This window comes from Falco cherrug, chromosome 1 (assembly GCF_023634085.1).
Source record: "Falco cherrug isolate bFalChe1 chromosome 1, bFalChe1.pri, whole genome shotgun sequence".
Classification (NCBI taxonomy): domain Eukaryota; kingdom Metazoa; phylum Chordata; class Aves; order Falconiformes; family Falconidae; genus Falco; species Falco cherrug.
In genome coordinates this window covers 107,247,484-107,271,542 of record NC_073697.1, presented here as the reverse complement: position 1 = coordinate 107,271,542, position 24,059 = coordinate 107,247,484, and the positions used below count along the sequence as shown (strand labels likewise).

The window sequence follows — 24,059 nt, the reverse complement described above, 5'->3', positions numbered from 1 at the left end:
CCTGCGCTGTTGGTCCCAACACAGATGAAATAAAACCCCCGATTTGTTTTAAATGTCTGAGAAAATGCCCACAAAGTCAAATGTCTTTATGCTTACGTTAACCAGCAAAGAGATGCACGGTCTTGAGCAGCCTGTCATTACAGCACACCTCCAGTTACAGGTTTGGCAGCAGTCATTATTCTTATGCATTACTACAAATATACCTTGCACCCTTTACAACAGATTGTTTCTGCCTTTAAAAGCTCAAAGTCTTGAAATCATGATTGTCATGGACATCTCCATTTAACAGCAGAAGATACTTCCTCACAATTTAAAACAGGCATGAAACAGGAGTTAGTAGAACTCTCTTTTCCTCTAAATGTTACTGCAGAAAAATACCATCAACAAAACATAAACCAGAGCTAGATAACAACTTTCGGATGTGATTAGAAGAAGCCACATGTATTTCAACAGGCATGATGAAAACCATAGCTTTTTCCGTAGAGTTCTGTACACTTCAGTCTCTCGATCTCTCCAGGGCAAGGAACATAACTTCATGAAGAAGTTAAAAGAAACGACTAGAAAATATATTTCAAGCATGCAAATTCATTTAGTGGGAGGTACGTGCCAAAGAAAATCTAATGTAATATGTTACAGATGTGAGAGGAAACCACTTAGCCAATCATAACATAACAATAAGCCAGCTTCTACTGGGCATAAGTCAGTCTTGCAGTTACGAGCTGTTCTCCACTTCTGTTATATTCTGTTAAACTGCTGACATATACTTTTATGCACTCACAATATTGATAAGGACATATCAGACACTCTTCTAACATGGAGTGATTCTGCAATTCATCATATAACGATTGGGCTACTGATTCAGACAGCTTAATTATCTGCATTTTCTGCATCATCTGCAGATGAAAACTCCTTTTAGTTACAGGATGTTATTTTCCTTTGTGTTCAGGATATAGAATTTGTTAAAACTTTAGGGGGGGGGAGGAAAGTAGTCAGTTATGTAACTATAAGGAAGGGACCCTTGCAATCATTACAATAAAATGAACAGACGAGCAACAGACTTACAAGAAAAACACAAGATAGCACAATTCTGCAGTCACTGAATAACTAAAGGTTGCCTCTTGAGGAGGTCACATGCAGAGATCTGCTGAACAGTGCAACACTATTCAGACTTCGTTCTCTGCTCTGTGCTCCTTAACCCAGACAAGACAGTGTGTCATAAAAGATAATATTGTCAGGCCTAACATAAAACAGATAAACAAAAAGTTAATGGCTTTGTTATTGAAAACATCAGAAACATCTGTTACACTCATGTTAGATTTGTACTCCACCAGTGCAGATACTGTCAGAGATGTCTTATTTCGTAACACCACACAGTACTTGGAGACAATGCAAGAAGAGATGAAGTTAACTTCACCCTGTTACTTCCTAAAACAAAAGCAGAACTAAGACAACACAGTACAAACACTGGTTGCATCTTATCCTGGTTTTGCGGTGCTACAGGAGCACAGAAAACCAAGCTAACCATTTTGCTGTCCTAATCAGGTAACACTCAAGAGAAAACATTGTTTTCCTTGCATTACCTATAAGCACACAGAAATTCTTATTCAGGCACTGTACTTTAGCTGGTGAGAATCATCATTTTGTTTCCAGACTTGAAAAAGAAATAAAAAATTTAACCTGTATATATGCAAGTCACCGACAGGGGGACAGAAAAGGAGAAAAGAAAGGAAAGAGAAACATCAACAGGACATAACTGCTTAGAAAGCTTAGGGGAAGCTAGTATTTCGCACCACCCTGGCCATTCCTTTCCAGTCTTCTCCGGTATTAGCCCTTGTTTTAGGCACCCTTGCACTGTTGGTTCTTACCTTCAAGACAAACAGCAGCAGCTTTGAAATTGCTGAGCAGTTATTTTCACTGTTAAACCTAACTTGTAGTGTTTTCCAAGAAGCGACAGACTTTGCACAGAGCAGTTAGCACAGTGTAGTAGAAATGCAGTTCTACAAGCAGCATTTAAGCACGTTTTAGGGCAAAGACATCATGCAGTTTAAAGTTCAGAATATTTTTCAATAATCTTTTACAACTGGGCAATACAGACTTCTTGTCATAAAATACTGACCTGTCCACATTCAAAAGAGGCTTTCTTGCTATGAGTATGTTTTGCATCCTGACCAGTTTTCCTATTTTCATTCCACTTTATGCAATGAACTAGATGACGGTGTTGTTCCATCTTTAGATGCAGCCAGAATCTCCCAACAGTAATTTCAGTGGTATTGGGCTTCCACCCTGTTGTTGCAACTTCCACAATCAATTTAAGCCAGTATTACGTAACCCCCACAAAACTGAAAGACTCCCCCACTCAAAACCACACAAAAAAAAATCCCAAAATAGAAGATCTGTCCTTCCCCCTTACTATTGCTTTCTGTTTACCAGATGGGGCGTAACTTCCTTCACCTAAAGTGCCAGCTCATGCAATTTTAAATGGACTAAGAAACTGTGGCAGTATTAGAGTAACAAGTGTCAGAATCCAACATCATTTCAAGTTAGCCACTCTAAGGGGTTACTATATCAACACAATACAGTTCAGCTTTAGAAGTCTAAACTTTACCTGTTTTCAATGAATAAAGTTCAGGTTCTGTGTTCAGTTTAAAGTTCTAAGACAACAAATATAACAGAATAGCTTCCAAACACAAAGTGAAGCAATAAAGTTACATGCAAGATTTATATGGAATTCTTATCGTGCACTGAAGAGCAACTTTGGGAAGATTTTATATGGACAGCTTCATTCCAGCAACTGGGTCTGTACCCAGTACAGACCTCTGTGAAAGACTATCCCAGGGGAAGAAATTTAAAGAGAGCCAGAACAAAAGTAGTGCTACAGGAATTTTCGAATTCACCAGCTAAGAGCATGCAATAAGACACTTAACTTGCCAAGTGCCAGTTCCTAAAGGCTGGAAAAATCTAGATAAATATATTTTTTTATTTATATACATACATATAAAAAATATAAATAAATGCCTTTTCTCCAAGCTGCAGCAGCAAGAAATAAATTAGCATAGGTTCATGGAAGAGGAGGGGAAACCCCCAGGGCAGCATATGCTTTCCCTGATGTGCAGAATTAACACATCACAGTTCCCACCCTCTCTCCACACCCCCTCTGTTTTCCCAAACACCTTTAAGTTTTTTTGGATCTGTCCCCCATCCCCAAATAAAACCAAAGCCGTGGGGAAAACAAAGCAAAGCATTTTTCAGAAGTGAGATGGCTCCCACTGATCACCAACCAGAATACTAGTTATTTCAAAACTAACTTGGTTTAAGGCCAAGCTCAGTGGTCAGCATTTTGGCAATTTACTATGCAAGATGCACACCGGCCAGGAAGCCTGGCACTTCCAGAAAACGTGATGAGCCTGCTGCCCCAAGAATTAGGTAAACCTAAGCAGCAAACTGGTCTGGGAGCTGGGAAACCTTCAATCTGGAAACCGTAGGAAATCAGGACATCAGCATTTCCATAGTGACAGGAAAGACAGAGGACCCCACCGTCTGAGCAGGGATTTGCTGGGAACCAGCTGGGAGGAAACAAAGCAAAATGACTGGGAGGAATTCAAGCCATCCCAATGCAAACTGGAACACTGACCCGAGCCATCGTTTTAAATGGCTCCTTGGGGTACACGACATTCTGAAAGCCACATGTTTCTCCATTTTCAAAAGGAATATTGTAAGTTTCAAAGATTAGCCACCTTTTACCCATTTGCTTTTTTAGATTTCAGTCTTAATTCAAGACACCCCTCTCATTCTCTATACAAACACTGTAAGCAAAATTAATTTTGTTAAAGGACAAGTGACTAGGAAAATATACGTTGGGTACTACAATAACAAAATTAAAATGCTATCTTGGCCTGTAAGTAAAACTATTAAATTAAAATAGCAGTCAAAATATTAACAAGTGTTCCCTATGCTTGCAATATTTGGATCAGCTATTATAACAGTAACCTCAGTTTTTCACAGCTGTTTTTAACATTAGTAAACAAGCTAATTATGCTTCAAAACAAACTTGTGAAAAAAAACCTCAATACACTTTTGCCTTTTGAATTAGGCTTTAATTTTTTCTTTAAAAGGTATGCTTGTGGCTTTATTACCTGAATTTCTCTCTTCCATTTTGAACTGAAATAGATTTCAAGAAGCCACCCAACCGTAAGCAACTGAAATCCATATGATTTCTACAACTCTAAGCTTGCCACACATTAATAATTTATTATTATCTATTAATATAATACATTTTTGCACTACAATACAAATTTGGATCCAGGTCACAGTCTTATAGTATGTATGGGTTGTTACATGAGGATTTTGTTTTCAAGGCTGCATGTAGTAGTATTGCACACTTTTTCTTTTCTTTATTTATTTAAAGGGGTTGAATTAAGTGCATAAAAGTTTGTTTGTGAGCCTTTTAAAACAGTAAGTACCAGGACACCTATAAAATGCTAACCGCTATCCCCACCAGAAAAGGTAGGTAATACTTTCCACGCTGAGCTAACAACTGTTAAAATAGTCAACCTGCCACCCTTTAATACACTGATCAGCTATTTCTTTAATAAAAACGTTTCCCAGGGAGGGCTTCTAAAAAGAAGCAATGCAGAAATGTTTAGAGACTTCACAAAAAAGTCATTTTTTCCCCCCAATTAGTATCTAGCCCATCAGCATACCAACCAAGTATTTTTTAATATCAGAAGGCTAGTGGAAGATGGTCCTTTTAAACTGTTTAATTCAGTTCTTCCAATGATCACTTTGCTGCAGCAGCAAAAGCCACTTTCTTTTAATAAAGTGCACATTGTCAAAAGAACAGAAGTAAAGAGTTAATTATTCTTATTTCAAACAATGGTAATGAGCTTCTCAATTGATACCTCCAGGGATAAACAGCTGTATAGCCTAACTACTCAAATTCCAACAACATTAAATTCAGACTAAAATCCTTAAGTTTAGGTTAATCAGCACCAGACCTTCCTCCATCTTTTGTTTGTTCTACAAAGGACAGCAAAGAATTGGAAAGTCTGACATTTTGAACATCTTGGGCCATTTTCCATGGGTCACTTTCCCAGTTCGACTAAGTATCTGGGGTGTAATTTTGTGACAGAGCTTTTGCCAACCCTCAAGCTGAGCCTAATCAAGTTGGATGCTCAGGCGAGAAAGCTAGCTTTTTTCCACTACTAACTAGTTCCCCAACTATCTAGATGACTTAAAGAGGTTCAGCTACATACACCAAAGAACACAGCTCAAGCCTGAGATTGGAGTAAAGGAAGGTGAGCCAAACTGAAGATGCAGGAGCCAGACCTCCAGTGCTCAAGGTCCCACAGAATTCTTCCTTCCTCCCCGTACAGCGAAGAAAACATATTGCTAAGTATCAAAAGGCATTAGAAACAGACTTTAAAAAAAAACTAGCAAAACACAAAACTCTCCTGCTCTATAGTTTACATCCACCTGGACAATAATTAAAATGCACAGAAATGCCTTACCCTCCTTGTGTTTTCCACAACTTTTTGATCTGGCTTTCCGTAATTTGGTGGATTGGCATATGGATCATAGCCCAGTTTTGCTAGCATGGGCGCAATCACAGGCATATCTTGCAGAACATCAGCAGGTATCTTCCCAACCCACTTTGACAGTGCTTCCACATTGACTGGCTTGATTACTTGGTCGGTAGATCTTTCAACCCTGTCGAGGGAGAAAGAAAGATTACATTTTGCATTCCAACCAATACTTGCTTCTTCGCTAGCATTAAGGCCTTTAGCTTTGTTTGCCGAGGTTTTTTCCCCCCTTCCTCTTCCTTCCCACTGAAAATTTCATGTTTCTGCAGAGCTGATGGGAAGCGAAGTTTTACTATGCAAAGCTAAACCGAGAGTAACTAGCACAACATCCACGCATGCTTCCTGGTTTAGGCTTTCACACAGAATGTACTGAAGCAAGTTCTTTACATAAAGACAGCAGTGAAAGCCAAGAGCTGTTAAGTATAAAGTTAAAGCTGTTTCCGTGCTGGCATATTCCCACATTTGCTGTTTCATTGTCTTGGAAGTTGTATTCTAAACAAAAATCCATATGCCATTTATTCCCCCACCACTGTAACTAAACATTTTTTTAAATAAAAGATAGCCCTATGGAAATGACAGAAAGCTATAAACTGCAATATTTTTCATAACCATTCCTTTACTGAGTGTTTGGCCATTACACAGTTCTTACGGCACTGCTGTATGGTTATGCACTTGCCTTTATGCACTGTATTTAGAAAATAGTTGATTCATTGCTTATTTAATCAATGGTCCTAAACTCATTGCACCCTAGTTTTGCTGTGTGTTTTTGTTGGGGTTTTTTTGTCAAGGAAAGAAAACTGGCATCACTTCGTTTTCCCACATTCCTTGCTTCTTTTAGAAGATGTACAATTTCTTTACTGTGTTTATTTCTGAAACAGGCCAGCAGGACTCAGAACAGGCCGAGTTATTTAAAACTCTGCAAGTTTTTACTCTAGGTAATTTAAAACTTTTTTTCTGAACTCAGAAGGAATGCACATGCATTTTGGACATCAAGGTTTATCTTTCCTTTAAGGCAGATTAAAAATCAGGTCTATACATATACAAGTTGCCTAAAGGAATATTTGCATCTGCATTGCAATACCATATGGTATGCCACTATATCAGCAGTTCCTGCTGGCTGGCTACATCCCTCAACCTTGATGCTAAATATACAGCTGTTGCATCCAGTTGCAGCTATCATCCTTCCCAGGCCTTATTTACAACATAGAAAATTCTGATCTCAAAAAGCTCTACAACCCAGAAAATAAAATTGGTATACTTGAAAGTAACAGTACAAAGTATAGCACCAATACCTCGTCTACACAAGATAAAGAATGAGAACAGAAATCCAAATGAGTTCTCAGACAGCTCACTCTTCAGTTACATCGCAGGCAGAACATGAGAAAACATCTTTTGAGAAAAATAGAGGAAATGGAAATTTCCTGAAATACTCCCAGTAGTCTGAGTCCAGAAACCCAAACTAAAGTCCAATTGCTCAAGAGTGACATCAATCAACTTAGAAGAGGAACAGGTTTGATTACAGTTACCTGATTAACCTCATGAATCCAAGAAGAGGCTGAAGAATTGTTGCACAACAAACATGAGATCAATAGCAAAAGGCATCCCCGTTCAGATGCACATTGTGCTGTGCAATGCAAGCCTTAAATTACCAACTATGCATGTCTGCCAGTCATCAACTCAATTTGATCTTAACACAAGTCGTTACCTTGTGTCATTGTAGCTAAAATTCTTCCAGGACAGAGGAAGGAAGTTAGTCATACAATGCCAGAAGGTCAGTGACTTCAGTACTTTAAACACAATCAACAAAGAACAAACCAGACAGGGAAATGGTCACCCGTGGGGAAACTGTCTTGGCAAGCAGGGCCTTCGCAGATGGCTGCCAAAGGTGTTTAATGGAAGCTGATGAGTAAGCACCTGACAAACAAACCCGTAAGACAACGCCCAGAGTTTTCAGCCTTACTCTCTTCAACCATTTTCAGTATCTCAAACCAAAGGCAGGAACTCACAATGGTATTTCGGGACCAAGGAACTGCAGCCCAGTTGCAGCCTTCCTGCAGGCTATTGGCCTGAGATCACAAGTCTGTATAGCAAATTAAAAAGTCTGGGCATTACCTTTTTGATCCTTCCAATTAGAAGACAAGCATCTGACTTCACCAAATTACAAAGAAAACAGCTGTTAAGAGTTGAGTTTCAGAAGTTCAAAGTGGCAAGGTGGAGGACAAAGCACCACAACAATTAGGTGTCCATGCTGGCTGGGATCCCCCAGAAGAATGTATCACTAGGTGTTTGAGAAGCATAAGGTCCTCTGCCTCTCAGCCACAGCCAGCCAAGCCGAGAATCCCTTCCCCAAAGCTGCAGATTGATTCCACCCTTTAAAGTAAGGGTGGTACTGTGAGAACCAGGTAATAGGCTTAGCTGATAGCTTATTGGAACCCCAAAGTAAGGGGTGCTATACATCAGTTAGGACCTAAATTAATTCACATGTAGATACCTCCTCCTGAAGTAAAAGCACATTTAAAACATCTATGTTTTACCCCACTGTCATTTTAGTCTTTGGTAACAATAAGCTCAACATGAAACATTTCCTGGTGATTAACAACTGGCGAGAGATAAGCAGGGAACTATATTTAGCTGCTCACAGGCACCAATTCAAACAGAAAATATACTATACCACATTTGGTCTTCCGTTTAAGTCCTTTGCCATACTTTCGGTGAAGGCAGGAAGAAAAGTAAAATACAATTCATGGGAAAGATTCTTCAGACCCAAGAACATCTGAGGAATATGGAGGAAGACAGATCGGGGACAAGAGGAAAGAAACACTCAAAAAAGCAAATAGAGCAAAACAAGGAAATGTACCAAGTCTTGGCAAATTTGATTATGTATGCATATGGCAAACACTGCCTGGTCAGTGCTTCCAGGCTCCACTGCAAAACCACAGGAACCCTTTCAGCTTTGAAAGCAGCTGGTAGCACGGAACATAGGACCAACCCCAAATATTTCTACATCTGTACTAGAATCAAGTTAAAGGTATGTATCAAAAATAGTATATTCTGAAGTAATTTTGCCTAGACAGCTATTTTCATAATAAGCCTATTAAAAATTGCTATAAAAGGGTTGGCATTTCTTTGCATCAGTGGTCACCACAGCTGTTTTCAGTTAGGAGGCAAATGCCAGAGCTATATTAACAATACTAGTTATAGCATGTAGTCCAGCCATAATACATTCCTTCAACAGCCACGCTGGCAATTACTTCAAACCACAGAAGGTTTCCTGCTACTACAAATGCTGCAGCACATATCTTCAAAACCCTTGCACAGCGTTTCTCCTTGCAGCTGGATAAAAACCAAAACAAGGGGCGAAAATACTAAGTAAAATAGAACACCAGTGAGGCTAGAGCTGCATCAGCATCAGAAAAAAACAGAGATTACTAAGCAAATGCAGGATAAGAGAGTAAGGCAGCCAACAGTTGCCTCAAGTCAAGCAGCCAGGGGAACAGACAAAGTCAGAATCTTAAATACAGGCTGTCTAGTATCTAATATTTCCAATATTGCTATTAACAGACTATTGCATAAGAGTTTCTGAGTTTGCAATAAGAGAAAAACGCAGCCAGCTTGCTGCCTGAAGAATTCTGCAAGCCAGGTGACTAGCTCATCTCTGGAAGAGAAACAACCTGCATGCATAATTCAATTCCATACACAGCTGGACATAAAACATCTTACACTGACCCAGAGTCTCATTCCACCTGATACAGATTTCATCTGACAGAGTTAACTTTGGTTTTGGAGGAGCAAAGAATATATTCTTAAACATTTACTTTCTGTTACCAGGTAATAATGTCATTATAAAGATCTTTTAACAATACTGCAGTCTCTTTCTCAAAATATTTTTAAGTATTTAAAGAGAACTCGTCAGATTTCTTTTCAAAAATCCTCCAGCAATTAAAAAAAAACCTCCTGGCATCTTATGTTGGACCTGACCCGAGTAGACATCATGCCTCTGAAGTAGATGCTGAGCCTGTCTGAAAGATCTGAAAGTCTTAACAGTGAGTGGAAGATGATTAAAAGGCAGGTTTCTCTGCTTATTTTCTTAAGCCTTTACACAGTATCACAGCCTTCGCAGATTGTATCAGTAGTTCATTCTCCAATTTCAGAGGTTTTCTACCATACCTAATAGCTTGCCAAAACTAGGGAACTGGTATTAGCTAGATCTTCATACTGTCCCTACTATGCTACAGAGGCTAGGCTTATGTAGTGGTACCCTTTAAGCGAACATCAGATTTCAGTACAGATTATTTGGTACTTGCGATATCCTCCTTCTGCCAGTAAAAACTGTAATATAATTTGAGTGTTCTGATTTTAATAGACTGTTATGAAACAGCCTGAAGCACTTGGTACCAGGCACGTGGTAAATTAAAGCTGTGTGAGGAGACAAGAGTTGCAATAGATGGCAGTGTTTTGAATTTCCTTTGGTTATCTCTGAAGCGATCCTCAGCACCGTCCCTTTGGAAAGTCAGGTGGGAGAAACCTGCTAATCAGAATATGCAGCTCTGTTGCTCCAGATTCTGTTGTTTCACCTGAAAGACGACAGTATTCACACCATGAAGAGCACTTTCCAGTAAGCCCAAAGAGAAATCTGAAGTCGTAAGAGAACAACATTGGTTAGAACCTGACCCGGAATGTAACTGCCATGCACACCCAAGGCCATAAAGAATTTTGCTGCAGCTGAGAACAAGCCAAATGCAACCTGACAGAAGAAAAACTGAAGTCTAACACAAGAAGTCTAACACAAGGTGCATTTTGTTCAGCTGTCAAAATTTGATAAGCTGTGGCAGACTAAAGTTCTTGGTAAACTATCTAGCAAGCAGCTTTTCAAGGAGTAATTTTTCTGGGCAGTTACCCCTGCTCTGGGCAAGGACCCCCGTCCACAGCACTGTGTTGCACACAAGAGAGCAGCGGGGAGCCGGGGATGCCAAAAGCAGGAGGTTTTAACTGGTACAAGGAAATCAGATTGGGGAATCTCAAATGCCCCTACACAATTTCAATTAGTATCATATAAATATACAAAACAGACATCTAAAGAGAATGTCATATTCACTTTTTTCTGCAGCCCTCAGGAGACTGACTCACTGAAATCATTATCAAATTACAAAGGTCTCTTGCAACTGAAAAACAAATCTCACCACCTATTTCAAGGGTATATGATTAGATAAAAACCATCACAGACATAACACTAATGACCCATTCTTTTTCCGCTATTGCCAGAGTCTTCTGAAATAGTAAGGTACTTTCACATACCATCTCATGAGAGATAATGAGAGCATAAAGAATCCCATGGACAGGTTGAATTGAGGGTCACAAGAACACTTTCATACTTGTCTTAAATGTGAAAGTTTGATTCAAAAATAAACATGAAGCCACCTTTTACTTTCAACAACCCATTTTCTTAATTTTTAGAGACATGAACAAGTATTTTCAACTCGTCACATCCCATTCCACCAGATTTAGCAAGCAGCATTACTTGAAACTGTATGAATTCAGTATGGCTACCGAGTTTTATAGTACAGAGGTCCATTAATTTTTTAAAATGCTCATCTGGAAGCTGTAAAGTAGTAATATTTTACTAGAAATGGCATTACACACAGTTATTTTCACAGGACAGTTAACAGACCCTTAGCAACCACCTATTTATATCAGTAAAAGTAAGTTTACTCCCCCCTCAGCTGCCACTGTGAAGCAGTAACATGATACAGGTAACTGAAGAGAAGTTCACAGGCAGATACAGCTTGTAGAGACATACAACAGGACACTCACTGCTTCAAGTTAACGTTATCAGAGGGCTTCAATCGGCTAACGAGAAATACATACAGCAAAAAAAACCAGTTTGAGATGCCTTCTTGATAGCTCTGCAAACACCACGGTGGTGGCTGTGTTTCTTCAGTGGGAATGGTGATGTGAAACCTCCAGATTGTAAATATATAACCATTATCTGAGTTTTAAGTTATCTCTGTAGCTGCTGATTAATAATTCTAGGGTTTGCTTTAAATTGTATCCCCCTACAATACATTAGAAAATCCACGCAGTCACTCCTGAAAGTATTAAATAAACAAATTTACCCAATTTTTATTTCTCAAAATCGTGGTTTTAAAAAACACAATCACTCTGTATTCAACAGTTTGACATGTCTTTCCCATGCTGCTTGCTGTTCAAGCTGCCTCTGTTACTCAAAAACACTTGGCTAGTGATGAATATTCAAAGAACAGAAACCAAGAATTTAACTGGGCATGCCCTGCTGCTGAAATAGAGCTCTTTAATCAGTATTTTAGAAACTGAAACAAGACAATCTGGTAGATGTATCTGCCATAGCAAAAATAGGAAGAGACACTCAAACATTCAAACCTTTCCCCCAGCTCAGCGTAAAGACTAGCCAGCTTCTGTATTTCAGTTTTTCAGCTGTAAATAGTGGCAGAGAAACCAGAGTAGTTTAACTGGAAATTTTTTTTTCTTTTCACAATACCTATCTAGGTTTTCTAAGCAGACCTGGATTTTGGTTTCTGAAAGCAGCTAAATCAGGTGCACAGACAGAATACCAAGAGATTTGCTTACAAGGTTAATTTTATTCAAAAAGTTTGTCCTTTTAGCTGCACTGACAGAAAAGCACGCCAATTCTGCTTTCTATTTTGTTGGACCAGTTTCTCATGTTTCCTGGAAAAGTATGTTCTTGGCAAATAAAACCTGAAGGCTGCTCTTGCATTGACAACAATACTTAAGTTCCTGAAATCAAACAGCTGATCTTGCTAGGATGACTAAACCAGTCTAGATAAAACAGTCCACCTTTATTTTGGTGCACAGAGAAAAGCAAAGCTATATTACAAGTAAAGCTCATACCACACAGCCAAATTCAGGTTTGACCAACCATTAATTAAGAGTTTGGTAGTGGGACAAGTGTTTAGTGGGAGCAATGTGAGATTGCAACTTACTAATTAACAATGATCCTTATGTTCCAGGTAACATGCATCATAAATCAGCTTCCCAAGACAACATTAGCTACAAAACTGAAACCAAGTTATGACTAGTCTGTCATATGCAAAATGTACTATTTTACCTCTCAGAACAATGCAAGGTAAAGAAGGAACGCTCATACTCACTTTGACAGAGAAACACCCCCTGCTTTTCCAATCATTTCTTCATGGTGCAGCACTGCCTGGTTCCATGGGATGCGAAGAAACTTTAAGAGAGTTCTCATCCACCTTTCAGGATGCAATACGAGTTGTTCATAATGTACCAGCATACACCTTTCAAAACCAACCTCCATACACTGGTTATACATAGTTTCTATAGCACGATTCCACTTGGTCAAGCAGTCCCTGTAGCTGTTAAGGTCAAATCCAGCTATCGTGACTTTTCTAGATATCATGGAATGCACAGAAGCACGACCATCCCGTACCATTAGAAGAAATTTGGCATTGGGGAAGATTCTAGCAAGATAAGTTAAGGATTTTAAAGCAAAAGGATCTTTGTTACACAAATATGGAGCAGGCTCCCCATGTTTCACAATGATTTCCAATAAAAACGCTTGCATGGCTGAGTCCAGAACCTCATCTGTGACTCCAGCTTCATCCAGTCGGATCTTCTCTTTGCTTGATCTAGCCCACATCTGCTTAACTGCCAGAATTCGTGGGATTACCCTTGTCTCTTCTCCGCATCGAATATCCGGATGGGCATCAAGCATGGCACGCATTAAGGTAGTGCCACTTCGAGGTACTCCTCCAATAAATATTAGAGGCATGTCTTTGTTGTAAGCAAAGGTTTTGCTTGCATTCACGTTGGAAGCAGTTCTTACTGTGCTTCGCACACTTTCCATCCTCACAGGCTGGCTGCGTTCTTCGATTCGATGGTGACACTCCATAGCGTGCTGGCCCAAATAAAACACTGTCACCGAGCTGATCACCAGACATGCCAAGAGCAAGTTCTGTTTGAGTTTTCCAACCATTTTGATAAAGACTGTCCCTTCAAAATAAAGAGACCTTCTACTTCATATCATCTTCTAGTTCACATGTCATGGGAATCCTAATCCAAAATAAATTAAGGTCTGGTGAGGAGGGGGGAAGAAAAAAAAAAAATTTAGAACTTTGTTAAGAACGACTACAACAAACCAACAACAGAAATACCTGACAGCGCTTGATAAAACTACTAACTCCCGGTATTACATTAAGACTAGTAAATGCAAAGCCCAAACGTGATCATCCCCTAATAAAAAGCCTTTTTGTTTACACACAGAAGCAACACAAAACATAACTAGATTCACTGCTACAATTACTATTCACATACAAGTTATCCGGTATGTTTTAAATACATCTGAAGGAATTCTACCACTGGATAGCTACTGCCAAACTTTACAGTAAGGCAAAGACATCATTTATATGGGACTCTACACATTAAAAAAGTAATTATTAAGAAACCACTCTTCTTTACTTGAGGTTTTACGGCAAAAACCACTCAAAAGAACAGCCTCCCTGAGCCAGAGTCACCTAGATAAAACAAACGAACAGGACATGCCACACAAATCACACTAGAAGTCACAGAAGAATTTTAAGCGCCAGAATAAGTCTCGCTTGCTGAACAGACAGTAGCAGCATCCTGCTCATCGTCACATTTTCACATAACTACATTATCTCCTGTTTTGCTTGAAATGCTCCATTTCCTTCACAGCATACAGGACTACAGTAAGAGATGTTTCACAGCTATATATGAACACTGATAGTATTCAATTTTTGATCAAGGCCTTTAAGCAATGAAGAAAAATAGTTTGCAGCAAGTAAGGGAAACTTCAATTTTTACTTCAAGGGAAGCTTTAATTAAAAAGTGTACAGTCATAAAAGCTACAAACACAATCCAGGATTAAAGCTGACTAAGATCAAAACTCAGATCAGTCTTCATTTAAATAATAACAACAACAAAAGAAGAACCAACTCATGCAGACTTAAAAATTTTCATCCATTCCAGTATCCAGACAATACAAAGCAGGATATGCAAAAGAAAACTAATTATTTCATCCTGACTTTCTCCTTTACTGTTTTCTTTACTTAAAATTTGGTCCTTGGAGATATCTCGCTCAAAAAAAAAAAAAAAAAACCAAAACAAACCAAACCCCAAAACACCCACCCAAACTCAACATAACCATAATCATTATTCCATTGATTAAAAAACACCCCCCCCCCATCTTATGCAGCATTTTGAACTCCAGAGAAATGTTAGTGAAATACTGAAAAACTGAATAAATTAAGAAAGAAAAATAGATCCTGTTCTCAAACAGCACCCCAGGGGAAAGAGGGGAAAAAATAAAGCCTTGCATAATTTTAAGCCATGTAACAAAGCACTGCCAGAATAAGGTACACACTATGTTCTACCTTCAAATAGGAAGGTTTGGATTCTTTTTAAAGCAGTGCTGGTAAGCTTGCTCTTTCTTTTAGTCTCTTCTGCTTCATCTAGGTAACTTTTTTGCTGGTATGACAGCAAGTCTTCTCCTTCAAAGATAAAACGTAGCACTTCACAGTTAAGAACTGGAGTATATGGTTACTACACAGAAAGGTTTATGGCAAGAACCCACTAGCAAATAAAAAAAAACAACTGACAGTTAAGAGTAAGGCAACTATGTTTTATATAGCATCATGGCAGCCCACATTAGTGAGTTTTACAGTTATAATAATTTCATGTTTATAACATGGAATAGAAAAATATGCTATGAAAAATAACTTAGGTCATAGTGTAATTTTCCCTCTGGTTCTGCAATATCACATTTAAATAAATCACCCCATTTTAAACCCTTAGACCTATTACAAAAAAAGGAAGAGAGTCAAATCAAGGATGACCACTCACCTACTTTGTGAGGTATCAATAACATGGCTTTCATTCTGCTTTCTAATCTACAATTCAAGCAGCAATGATTATTCTGTGACAGAACAATTTTTCAATATAACTATTATGTGAAGTAAAGTGAATTGTATCACACCAAAAGCCACCACTTTTCTCCTGTAAGTTTTTTTTTTTCCAAAGAGGTATGGTACTTATGGTACTATTTTCTACAATCATAGTGTAACTCAGTTTCTGAAAACAAATTAGGCATGTATTAGCTGTGCAAGCCCTTAATTCTAACAGATTATTACTGAATATTTTATATGCCCCTTCTTTTTAATTCTAAAAGTTATTTTTCCAAGCTGCAATGACAGGAGATTAAGTCTGAAACCCCAAGATACACAAAATAAAAACAGGGGGTTTCATGAATATTTTTTCATTTAGGATTCTTAAAAATTGCATTATTTAACAATAATTTTCACTTTTACAGATGAGAAAAACAAAGACTATATTAGATGATTTCTGGAGAGGCATATGAATCTGAACAAAACTTTTAGATAGAAACAAAAGACTTAAGAATCTGTCTGCTGAATTCCAATCTAGACAAGGAAGACTAAGAATATGTCAAGTCTTGCAGTGAATACCAGTGGGTTACAGCCAACGCTGGCATAGATAACCCTGCTACCCGAGTTACTTGATCTGGTCATGCCAGCCTGTACACCGTATCTTTATTTTTTCTGTTCGTAACACTTTACATAGAGACAGTTGTTTTACCTGTATTCTGTACTTCAACAGCTTTGGATTTTTCAGATGAGGTAGGCTGAAAAGTGACTCTTCCTCTCAAAATTCAAATGAAATTAGTACTCTAATTGAAATTTTAAATAAGAGCTTGCTTTTCAGGGCTGAAATAACTCGCTGAACAGTACGAATCACAGATGCTTTTAATTGCAAGGAGCTCCAAGCACTGTGGTACCGCCAACACTTTAAATGACTGGCTTCCTCAAAGCTTTTCCATCTCTGTCAGCAAGGCACGACACATCCCTGAAGGAAGAACATGCTTATGCCTACCCTCTGCCCTCTCTCCAGAACATTATTCACTTCACCTTGTCCTCCACGCAAATCCAGTCATGAATTCAGAAGTTCTGAAGCCACCACCTGAGCAAGACTCTCCACAGCCCCATCCCTCAGCAGCCCGCCGGCCTTTGCAAACTGGTCAGACGTCGCAGGCAGGCTGCCCCGCAGATTGTGCTGCAACTCTTCCCTTTTTTGTGAATTGTATCACGCCAAAAGGCAAGAAGGGCCTTCTTGCGCTTTGCAGTCCCCCTTTCAAGAGCCCGTGCAACCAGCCAGCAGCAGGCAGGCAGAGGACTGAATTTCCATGTACACCACAGCAGTGCGGGGGCAGAAGAAGGGAGGAAGGGAATTCCTAACACAGGCATCTGTCCCAGCAGTTGTTTTCTCTTGCAGTGCATCCAAGAGAGCCAGTCGCCGAGCTGTGAGAGAATGTCTAGCCCCTTCACACTAGTAAAGCTTATTCCAATCAACAGTTGTCACAATACTACACTCAAAGTTCAGCTTTTAGCCTTTGTTACCAAAATTAAACTGGAATTGTAACTTAAGAATTAATTCACTTTTTATATGAAAAAGCCAAGAAGCCATCTCACACTCCTGGCCAGACTCTCTTATAATTAAGTCATCCTCTGTAACAAGTTTCATTCTACTTAAATACCTCTCTCCTTGCTGAAAAGCTGGATTTAACTGTACCTTAAGTATCTGGACATTAAAAGAAATAAAGTCTCAGAAATTTATGCAGAGGTCATCTGAACAGTGCTCAAAAACAAAGAATGAAAAAAAAATCATGCAGTCAATACTTTCATTGCACCAAAAATCAGAAAGTCTCTCTCCTGAATAGATTCAGTTTGCAGACCTAACTTTCAATGAGGGAAGGGGAAACTCCTCTGCTTAGAACGAGCAAATAGTACATAGAATCTCTTTAAATGCCTTAGATACAGAAAAGATTTAGTTAAAGTCAGTACTCATGTGAGAGAGGAATTAACACAACAGAAACAGTGTTTTGCCAACCTGAAAATACTTACACTTCACACAATTCCTGACATTATTCAATTCTGAGTAAATTCCATAAAACTCATTTGCTGGGGGTGGGGAACAAACCCTCCACAAGGACCTTCATCTTTCAAACTAAAATCTACTCCCTGAAGTCACTAATGTTCCTCAAATATAAAAGCCAGGTAGATGATCATTAGCGAAAAACAGGCCGAGCACATCAATTGTTTTACTCTGATCATTTCTGTTAGCCTATCACTTTGAAAAATGAAACAAGTCAACACCCAGCACCAGCTCTCAGAACCAAGCAGAAAAACAAGCAGTATCAGAGGAAAGCCTGTTGACTGAAGGCTGAAATCCTTAATTCACAGGCTGGGTAAAGCAGAATGGTGACTCACTCTCAGCACAATTCCAGCTGTGAATGCAAATAAGCATTGCAGTCTGGAGTTGGTTTCCTGAACTGCTTTAAGCACTGACCACTCCTACAAAAACAAAACCCCATCCAGGTGACAAAATACCCCACACCAATCAACCACAAATACATTCATTTGTTGCCATAACTTCTTTTGGTAAGTCTAAAGATGCCAAAGGCTGTAAGACCATGAAAAGCTAGTGTTAAGCTCTCCTACGACCTTCTTTACTAGCTGGTTTGGGTTTGGGTTTTTTTGCCTGGAAGCAATACCTGGAGCATGCAGCTGCCATAAACTGGCAAGACCAGGGCTTTGTATGTCAGGACACCAACAGCGGAGCAGTCCGAAGCAGCACCTCTCTGCAAACTGTTCTATTCTACAAGCCAGCAAACCCCCTCCTGTGCCTGAAGCTGCGTATCACAAGAATAGTTTGGGTTGGAAGGGACCTTAAAGATCATCTAGTTCCAACTGCCCACCACAGGCAGGGACACCTTCCACCAGAGCAGGTTGCTCAAAACCCTGTCCAAGCTGGCCTTGAACAATTCCAGAGATGCGGCATCCACAGCTTTGGGTGACCTGTGCCAGTGTCTCACCACCCTCACAGTGAAGAATTTCTTCTTAATATCTAATCTACATCTGCCCTTTCAGCTGAAAGCCATTCCCCCTCATCCTGTCAGATAAAGCTCTTTGGGACAAGTATGACATATGGAAGTTACTGCCCTCCTAGTAGCTTGCACATAAACCCCACCTTCTCCCTCCTCTACGTGAGTAAGCGCTCTGGATCACATCTGTCAACCTGAAGCATTATTACAAGTCATTAATGTTCTGCTGTTAACAGTAACTAAATTGATAGCATTTAAAAATCACAACAGGGGAATCAGCAATCCCTCCTCAGCATTTAAACAGAGCATTGAGAAACTGGTGTTTTTACCCACTGTGACCTGAGAAGAGTGCCGTTCCACCTAAAAGCAGAGATATCTTTTAATAAAAATACCCCAAAACAAAATAAAAAAAACTGCACCCAAAACGAATACAACCCCCCCACACACACAACACAGTCATAAGCTGAAGAAGTTGGAGATGGCTACAATGGTAGAAAAGGCCTTTAGCAGTTTCAAACGACAGACTAAAATGAATTCCTAGAAGAATTTAAGTGTAACTCAAAAGTGTAACTCAAAACAAACAAAAAATTGTTAGGATCTACAAGTTTCACTCAAGAAAGTATAGCTAAGCAGAAGTGCATGTAACTGAACCTTATTCCCAGAAAAGTCAGGTCTATGAGTCAGCCACAAGATGATGTTAGCAAAGCAAAAATGAGTGCTTTGTTTCCATCTCCTGCACACACTAATTCTCTCTCCCGCCTTCCCTCCTGCTACATGCAGCAGGTCAAGACCTTTTTCCTCAAGTTCATCCAAAAAATGTTGAAGATTTTTAGCATAGCCAAGAGGCGAGTCATTCATTTGTATTTGATGTTAGAACAGTCCGGGTTTTGTTGTTTAAAGCACTCCCTGCCAGGGGAAAAAAGATGATCCACTACCACCCAGTAATAAGGAATCCTCATAAGCTCTAGAGCTCAGACTTTCACTTTGGAGGCTGGAGAGAGAGATGACCACCTCCCTGCTCATGTTCAACCAGGCAGCTTTTTCCAAGGCTAAACTGACAGGACAGCAATACTGGCATTATTCATCTCAAAAAAAAAAAAAAAAATCAAAAACAAACCCCAACCCACATACATATAAAGCATTTTTCAATGACTAGCTTATCCTCTGCTTCCACCTCTTGAACTTCTGGCTCAGATTCCAATAACTAGATCTCTTTCTAGGAAGAGCAAGTACAGTAGTACAGCTTAGACTTTTGTGGAGTGTATCTTGTTCCTGCATCTGCCCAAGTGTTCATCACAGTGTTTGACCTCAATGCTTCGAGAACTTTGCCAGGAGGAAAGATCACACTCAGCTCTGTGTCAGCAGGCCGTCAGGCTTCATTGGCATCCTTTTCCAAACGCTGTGCCCTCCCACCTGTGCTGGAGAGCAGGAGCAAGACAGAGGTAAGGGGAAGAATGCTAGAGTTCATACTATTAGAAAGCCATCTTTCCCCTCACACTCTTTTTACAGTTTACCCTCATTTTTTCCTACCATGTTCCTATGATTTTCTTCTCCTGCTTAGGAGGTCTACTCAATCCCCTAGTTTCTGGGGCTATGACCACACACACACACACAGAGCTTTATGCAGTAAACTCCAAAGTACAGACTCCAGAAACAGAAGATTCTCACAGTTCAGAGATGCTTTTAGGTGCAAAACCACAGTCCGACTATGACACCTAAAGCTTGTGGTATAAATCTGCAGAGGAAATCCATTTTACAGTGCCAAGGTAGCCAAGTTGAATGGAAAAAAATCCTGAACTGTTGTTACCCACTGTCACCCTCTTCTCTGCTCTTGACTGTAAAGGGAAAAATGAAAACGCTGCTATGACTTAAAGAAGCAAATGTCAACTGCATTAGAATCTTCTTTGCCTCTTCCTGCACCTTCACTTTTCCTCTGTAAAAAATAAATACTGGAAAGGCAACACGTACTGAAAATTCTCAAGGATCACCTTCACGACAATATACATTTAGAAAACTGGAGACTAGGTATTTCTTAGAGGAAGTTCTATATTAGGCTTATCAAGTAGTCCCAGTAAGATGCCCTTACATGCAATGTTACTCTTTCAGCTTCCTAAATGAAAGCCAAAAGGAAGGAATTCCATAAAACCTTCCCTTCAACGAACTGGTTTGTTTCTGGTCGTTTGTGTTTGCTCACCACAAAGAAGATTGCATAGGAAAGCTAACAGTTACATGATAATGGTATGGCTACAACACCAAGAGCACAACTGAAATATTCACTGTATACCACTTCAAGCAGCTATCCAAGCTGTCATAGGCTCATTTAGAAGATTGTTCCAAAAATAATTTAAGTATTAGGGAAGCATTTTTATGCCTTCAAAGCAGTGTTTGCACAATCACCTTAATGACCAGATATCATGTACCAGTCACGTAACAGAATCTGCGAGAGGAATGTCAAAGTACAACACAAGCAAGCAAACCCCAAGCAAAATACACAGCAAAGCTAGAAATAAAAATCAAGATGCCTTGAGTACCAAATCCTCCTTCAGCTTTTTAAGTTGTCATGGCTCTCAAGCCCTGCAGCTGTTTTCTCTAGATTTCTCCCCTCATTAGTTGCACAGTAAAAAAGGATGACAAATAGAACATGTAATTTTTATTCGTCTTCACTAAGAAATAAGCAGTAAGTCACCTGATGGAAAGCACCTGGGATGTAAGACAGCCAACTAGACCTAGTAAAGCCTGTCTTCATGCACGGCAGCCTGACAAATAGATTGATGGGGCAAAGTTGGACAAAATCAGTATAAGGAAACGCAGATGTGAGAACAACACTCCCTTACAGTTCGCACTGCAGGGACTACAGGAATGCTGTTCACACATTTGCATTCCCTTGAACCTACACTCTGTTGTTGTTTTGTTTGGGTTTTAATCCAAAGTGCTAAAAAATTGTAAAGGCCAAATTAACCTTCACGGCCACAGGCCACTGCTGAATCCAAGGTTGCCGTATGGGGGAAGACCGCATACAACTATGTAATAATTCCACAATTTCTAGTGCAATCACATTACAATGAGTAGAAAAAAAAAAAGATGTGCTCATATTTATGCATTTCCCTTATATAATCAATAGGAGTAAAAGATGAAGCATGCTGTACCCTTTTACCAGCTAAATGCTCCCCCCCCCCAATAAACCAACCACCCAGCTTTCTTCATAATCCTCCACTAGACAGATATATAGATATGCACATGAAAATACATACATGGGTGTGTAAAGAGAAACTCAGAAGTATTCATCTTTCCTCTGGATTTAACACAGGCTTTCTTAACAAGCAAGAGAAAAAACGTACCAGATCCGAAACTGCAAATAAGGTTAGCTCTCCAAAATCAGTATATTCATAAGAACTCTAAAATGAGTTTAAAGCACAGCTAATTAAAATGTTCTGCTTCAAATGAAAGCAAAGAACTCTACACATTCTTCTTTGCCTATGTATAAAATAAGTACAGCAAATGATCTGGATTTGCATATTGGCCAAAAACAAGAGTTACCAACACGCGCTCGGTTACACAAGAATACACAGCATTGGTTAAGCACTACGGTAACGGCTGGAGAACAATTCCACAGTGGAATTTTATTGGCAACGCACATAGACTTCTAGCTCTTTATGTTCCAAAAAAAAAAAAATAATGGGGGGGGGGTGGGGGGGGTGGGGGTGTAACATCAGTAGTACATTAATAGCACGCGAGCTACCGTTCTGTGCATTTTTATGTGCGCCGTGCCTTCCAAGTGGGATTTCGGCACAGGAAAGAAAGGTGCTTTCCATCAGGTGACTTGCAGCTTATTTCTTAGTGAAGGTGAATAAAAATTACACGTTCTATTTATCATCCTTTTTTACCGTGCAACTAATGGGAGCAGAAATCTAGAGAAATCCGTTACCCAGCGAGGCGCTTCCAAGGCTCAAGCTGCTTAACCGCACCGCCCGAAGGGCCCAGCGCCGCGCAGACCCGCACCGCCCCGCACCGCCGCGGCGGCACACGCAAATGGCTCCTGCCAGCAACACCGGCAGCGACCCCGCCGCCGGCTGCGAGGCGGTGGTTAACGGCTGTAAACCCACGGTGAAACCGCCTACACGCAGGGCGGCTGTCCCACGCCACGGAGGTGTCCGTGTCCCCCGTGTCCGCGGGCACCCGCCGTCACGGGAACAAAGGCGCCGCCGCCGGGCGCCCCGCGAGCCGGTGACCCGCCCGGGCGGGAACCTGCCCTCGCACCGGCACGGCCCCGGCCCCAGGCGGCCCGCCCCCCCCCCGCGATGCCCGCACGGCCGCGTCCCGCCACGGTCCCCCCGAGGCCGGCGGCGGCGCCTGAGGGACGCGAGCACCGCGCGGCCGCCCCGTTCCCCGCCGCCGCCTCAGGCCGCCCCCAGCCCGGCCGACAAAGGCAGCGGCTCGGGCAGCACCGGAGCCGCCCCAGCGCCAGGCGGGGCACGGGGGCCGCCGCCGGGGCGTGAGGGGGGGAACGGCCGCGCCCCGGCCCCGCTGCGCTCCGCCGCCGCCTCCCGCCTCAGGTGCGCGGCGGGCAGCGGCTCCTCACCTGCGTTGCCGCCGCCCCCGCGCCGCGGCCGCCGCCAGGGCCGGGCTGGAGCCGCGCAGCAGCAGCGCCGCCGCCCCGCCGCCGCGGCTCCCCTCAGGCACCATGGCAGGGGGCAGGCACCGGCACCGGGACCGGCCGCGCCGCCGCCTCCCCTCAGCCGCGCCGCTGCGGCTGCCATGGAAATCACAACCACGCCCTGATTGGTCGCGGGCCTCGATGTGTCGCGGGACGCGGTTGGGCCGGCGCTGCGGATTGACAGCTGGAGGGGGCGGGAGCGGGCGGCGGGGGGGCGGGGCCTTTAACCCCTCGCGGGCGCGGCGGGAAACAGCTGGAGCGCGCAGCTGGAGCGGGGCGGGGCGGGGCGCCCGCGCGCCCATCTGGGCGGTGGCGCCACGTGAGCATCTGGAGGAGCCCACGTGCAGCAGCGCCTGCACAGCTGCGCCAGACAGATGCTGGGAACAGCTGGATCCTGGCCCCGCCGGCCCCACAGGCCACCCGGGCGAAGGTGTATGGGGCCGGGCCGCTGGCCAGCTGTGCCTGCTGGATGGGTCCGCGCCACCAGCCCCCGGCCGGGGCCACCCAAAGCACAGGGACCCCCTCCCCCGGGGGGAGGGGCTGCACCTGCCCCAGCCGCCCCGAAAATCCACAATTCCCCCTTGCAACCGCCTCGGCGCACAGCGTGCATGGGTGTCACATGCCTCTCGTGTGCCCGCCAGGTGTGCAGCTGTGGGAACAGCTGGAACAGCATCAGGCTCAGGCCAGGCTGGCTGCTGGCACATCTCCCGGCTCCTCTGGCCTATGGATGCTTTGGACCAGCCCTTGGGCCCCAGAGGTGGAGCCACATCTGTACATTAATCCACCTCTCACCAAGACTGGCCTCAGGCCATCCCGGCCGCTCCCTCGCCAGTGCTCCCCGCGGAAAGACGGACAGCTGTTACCCCTAAGGGGCAGGAAAATGGGTGGAATCTGACTC

The 24,059-nt window shown here is 41.9% G+C and overlaps 2 protein-coding genes across 5 annotated transcripts in view; one reads left to right on the top strand and one right to left on the bottom strand.

The window, feature by feature from the left end:
- TPST1 (tyrosylprotein sulfotransferase 1) overlaps positions 1-23,269 on the bottom strand; it is a 31,822-nt gene extending 8,553 nt beyond the window's left edge. For 3 of the 4 annotated variants that reach the window (XM_055697078.1, XM_055697088.1, XM_055697094.1), the window contains exons 1-3: positions 23,087-23,269; positions 12,725-13,668; positions 5,508-5,706 (exon numbers count right to left, since the gene is read on the bottom strand). In XM_055697078.1, coding sequence (XP_055553053.1) covers positions 5,508-5,706; positions 12,725-13,569 — 1,044 coding nt within the window. In that variant the 5' untranslated portion in view covers positions 13,570-13,668; positions 23,087-23,269. Of the gene's footprint in view, positions 1-5,507; positions 5,707-12,724; positions 13,669-14,986; positions 15,009-23,086 lie in introns of those variants that run through there. The other variant, XM_027806347.2, reaches the window with a different exon arrangement.
- Positions 22,537-23,286, top strand: LOC129735560 (translation initiation factor IF-2-like). The gene has a single exon (XM_055704415.1). The coding sequence runs from the start codon at positions 22,537-22,539 to the stop codon at positions 23,284-23,286; it is 750 nt and encodes a 249-aa protein (XP_055560390.1).
- The last annotated feature ends 773 nt before the right edge of the window (positions 23,287-24,059 follow it).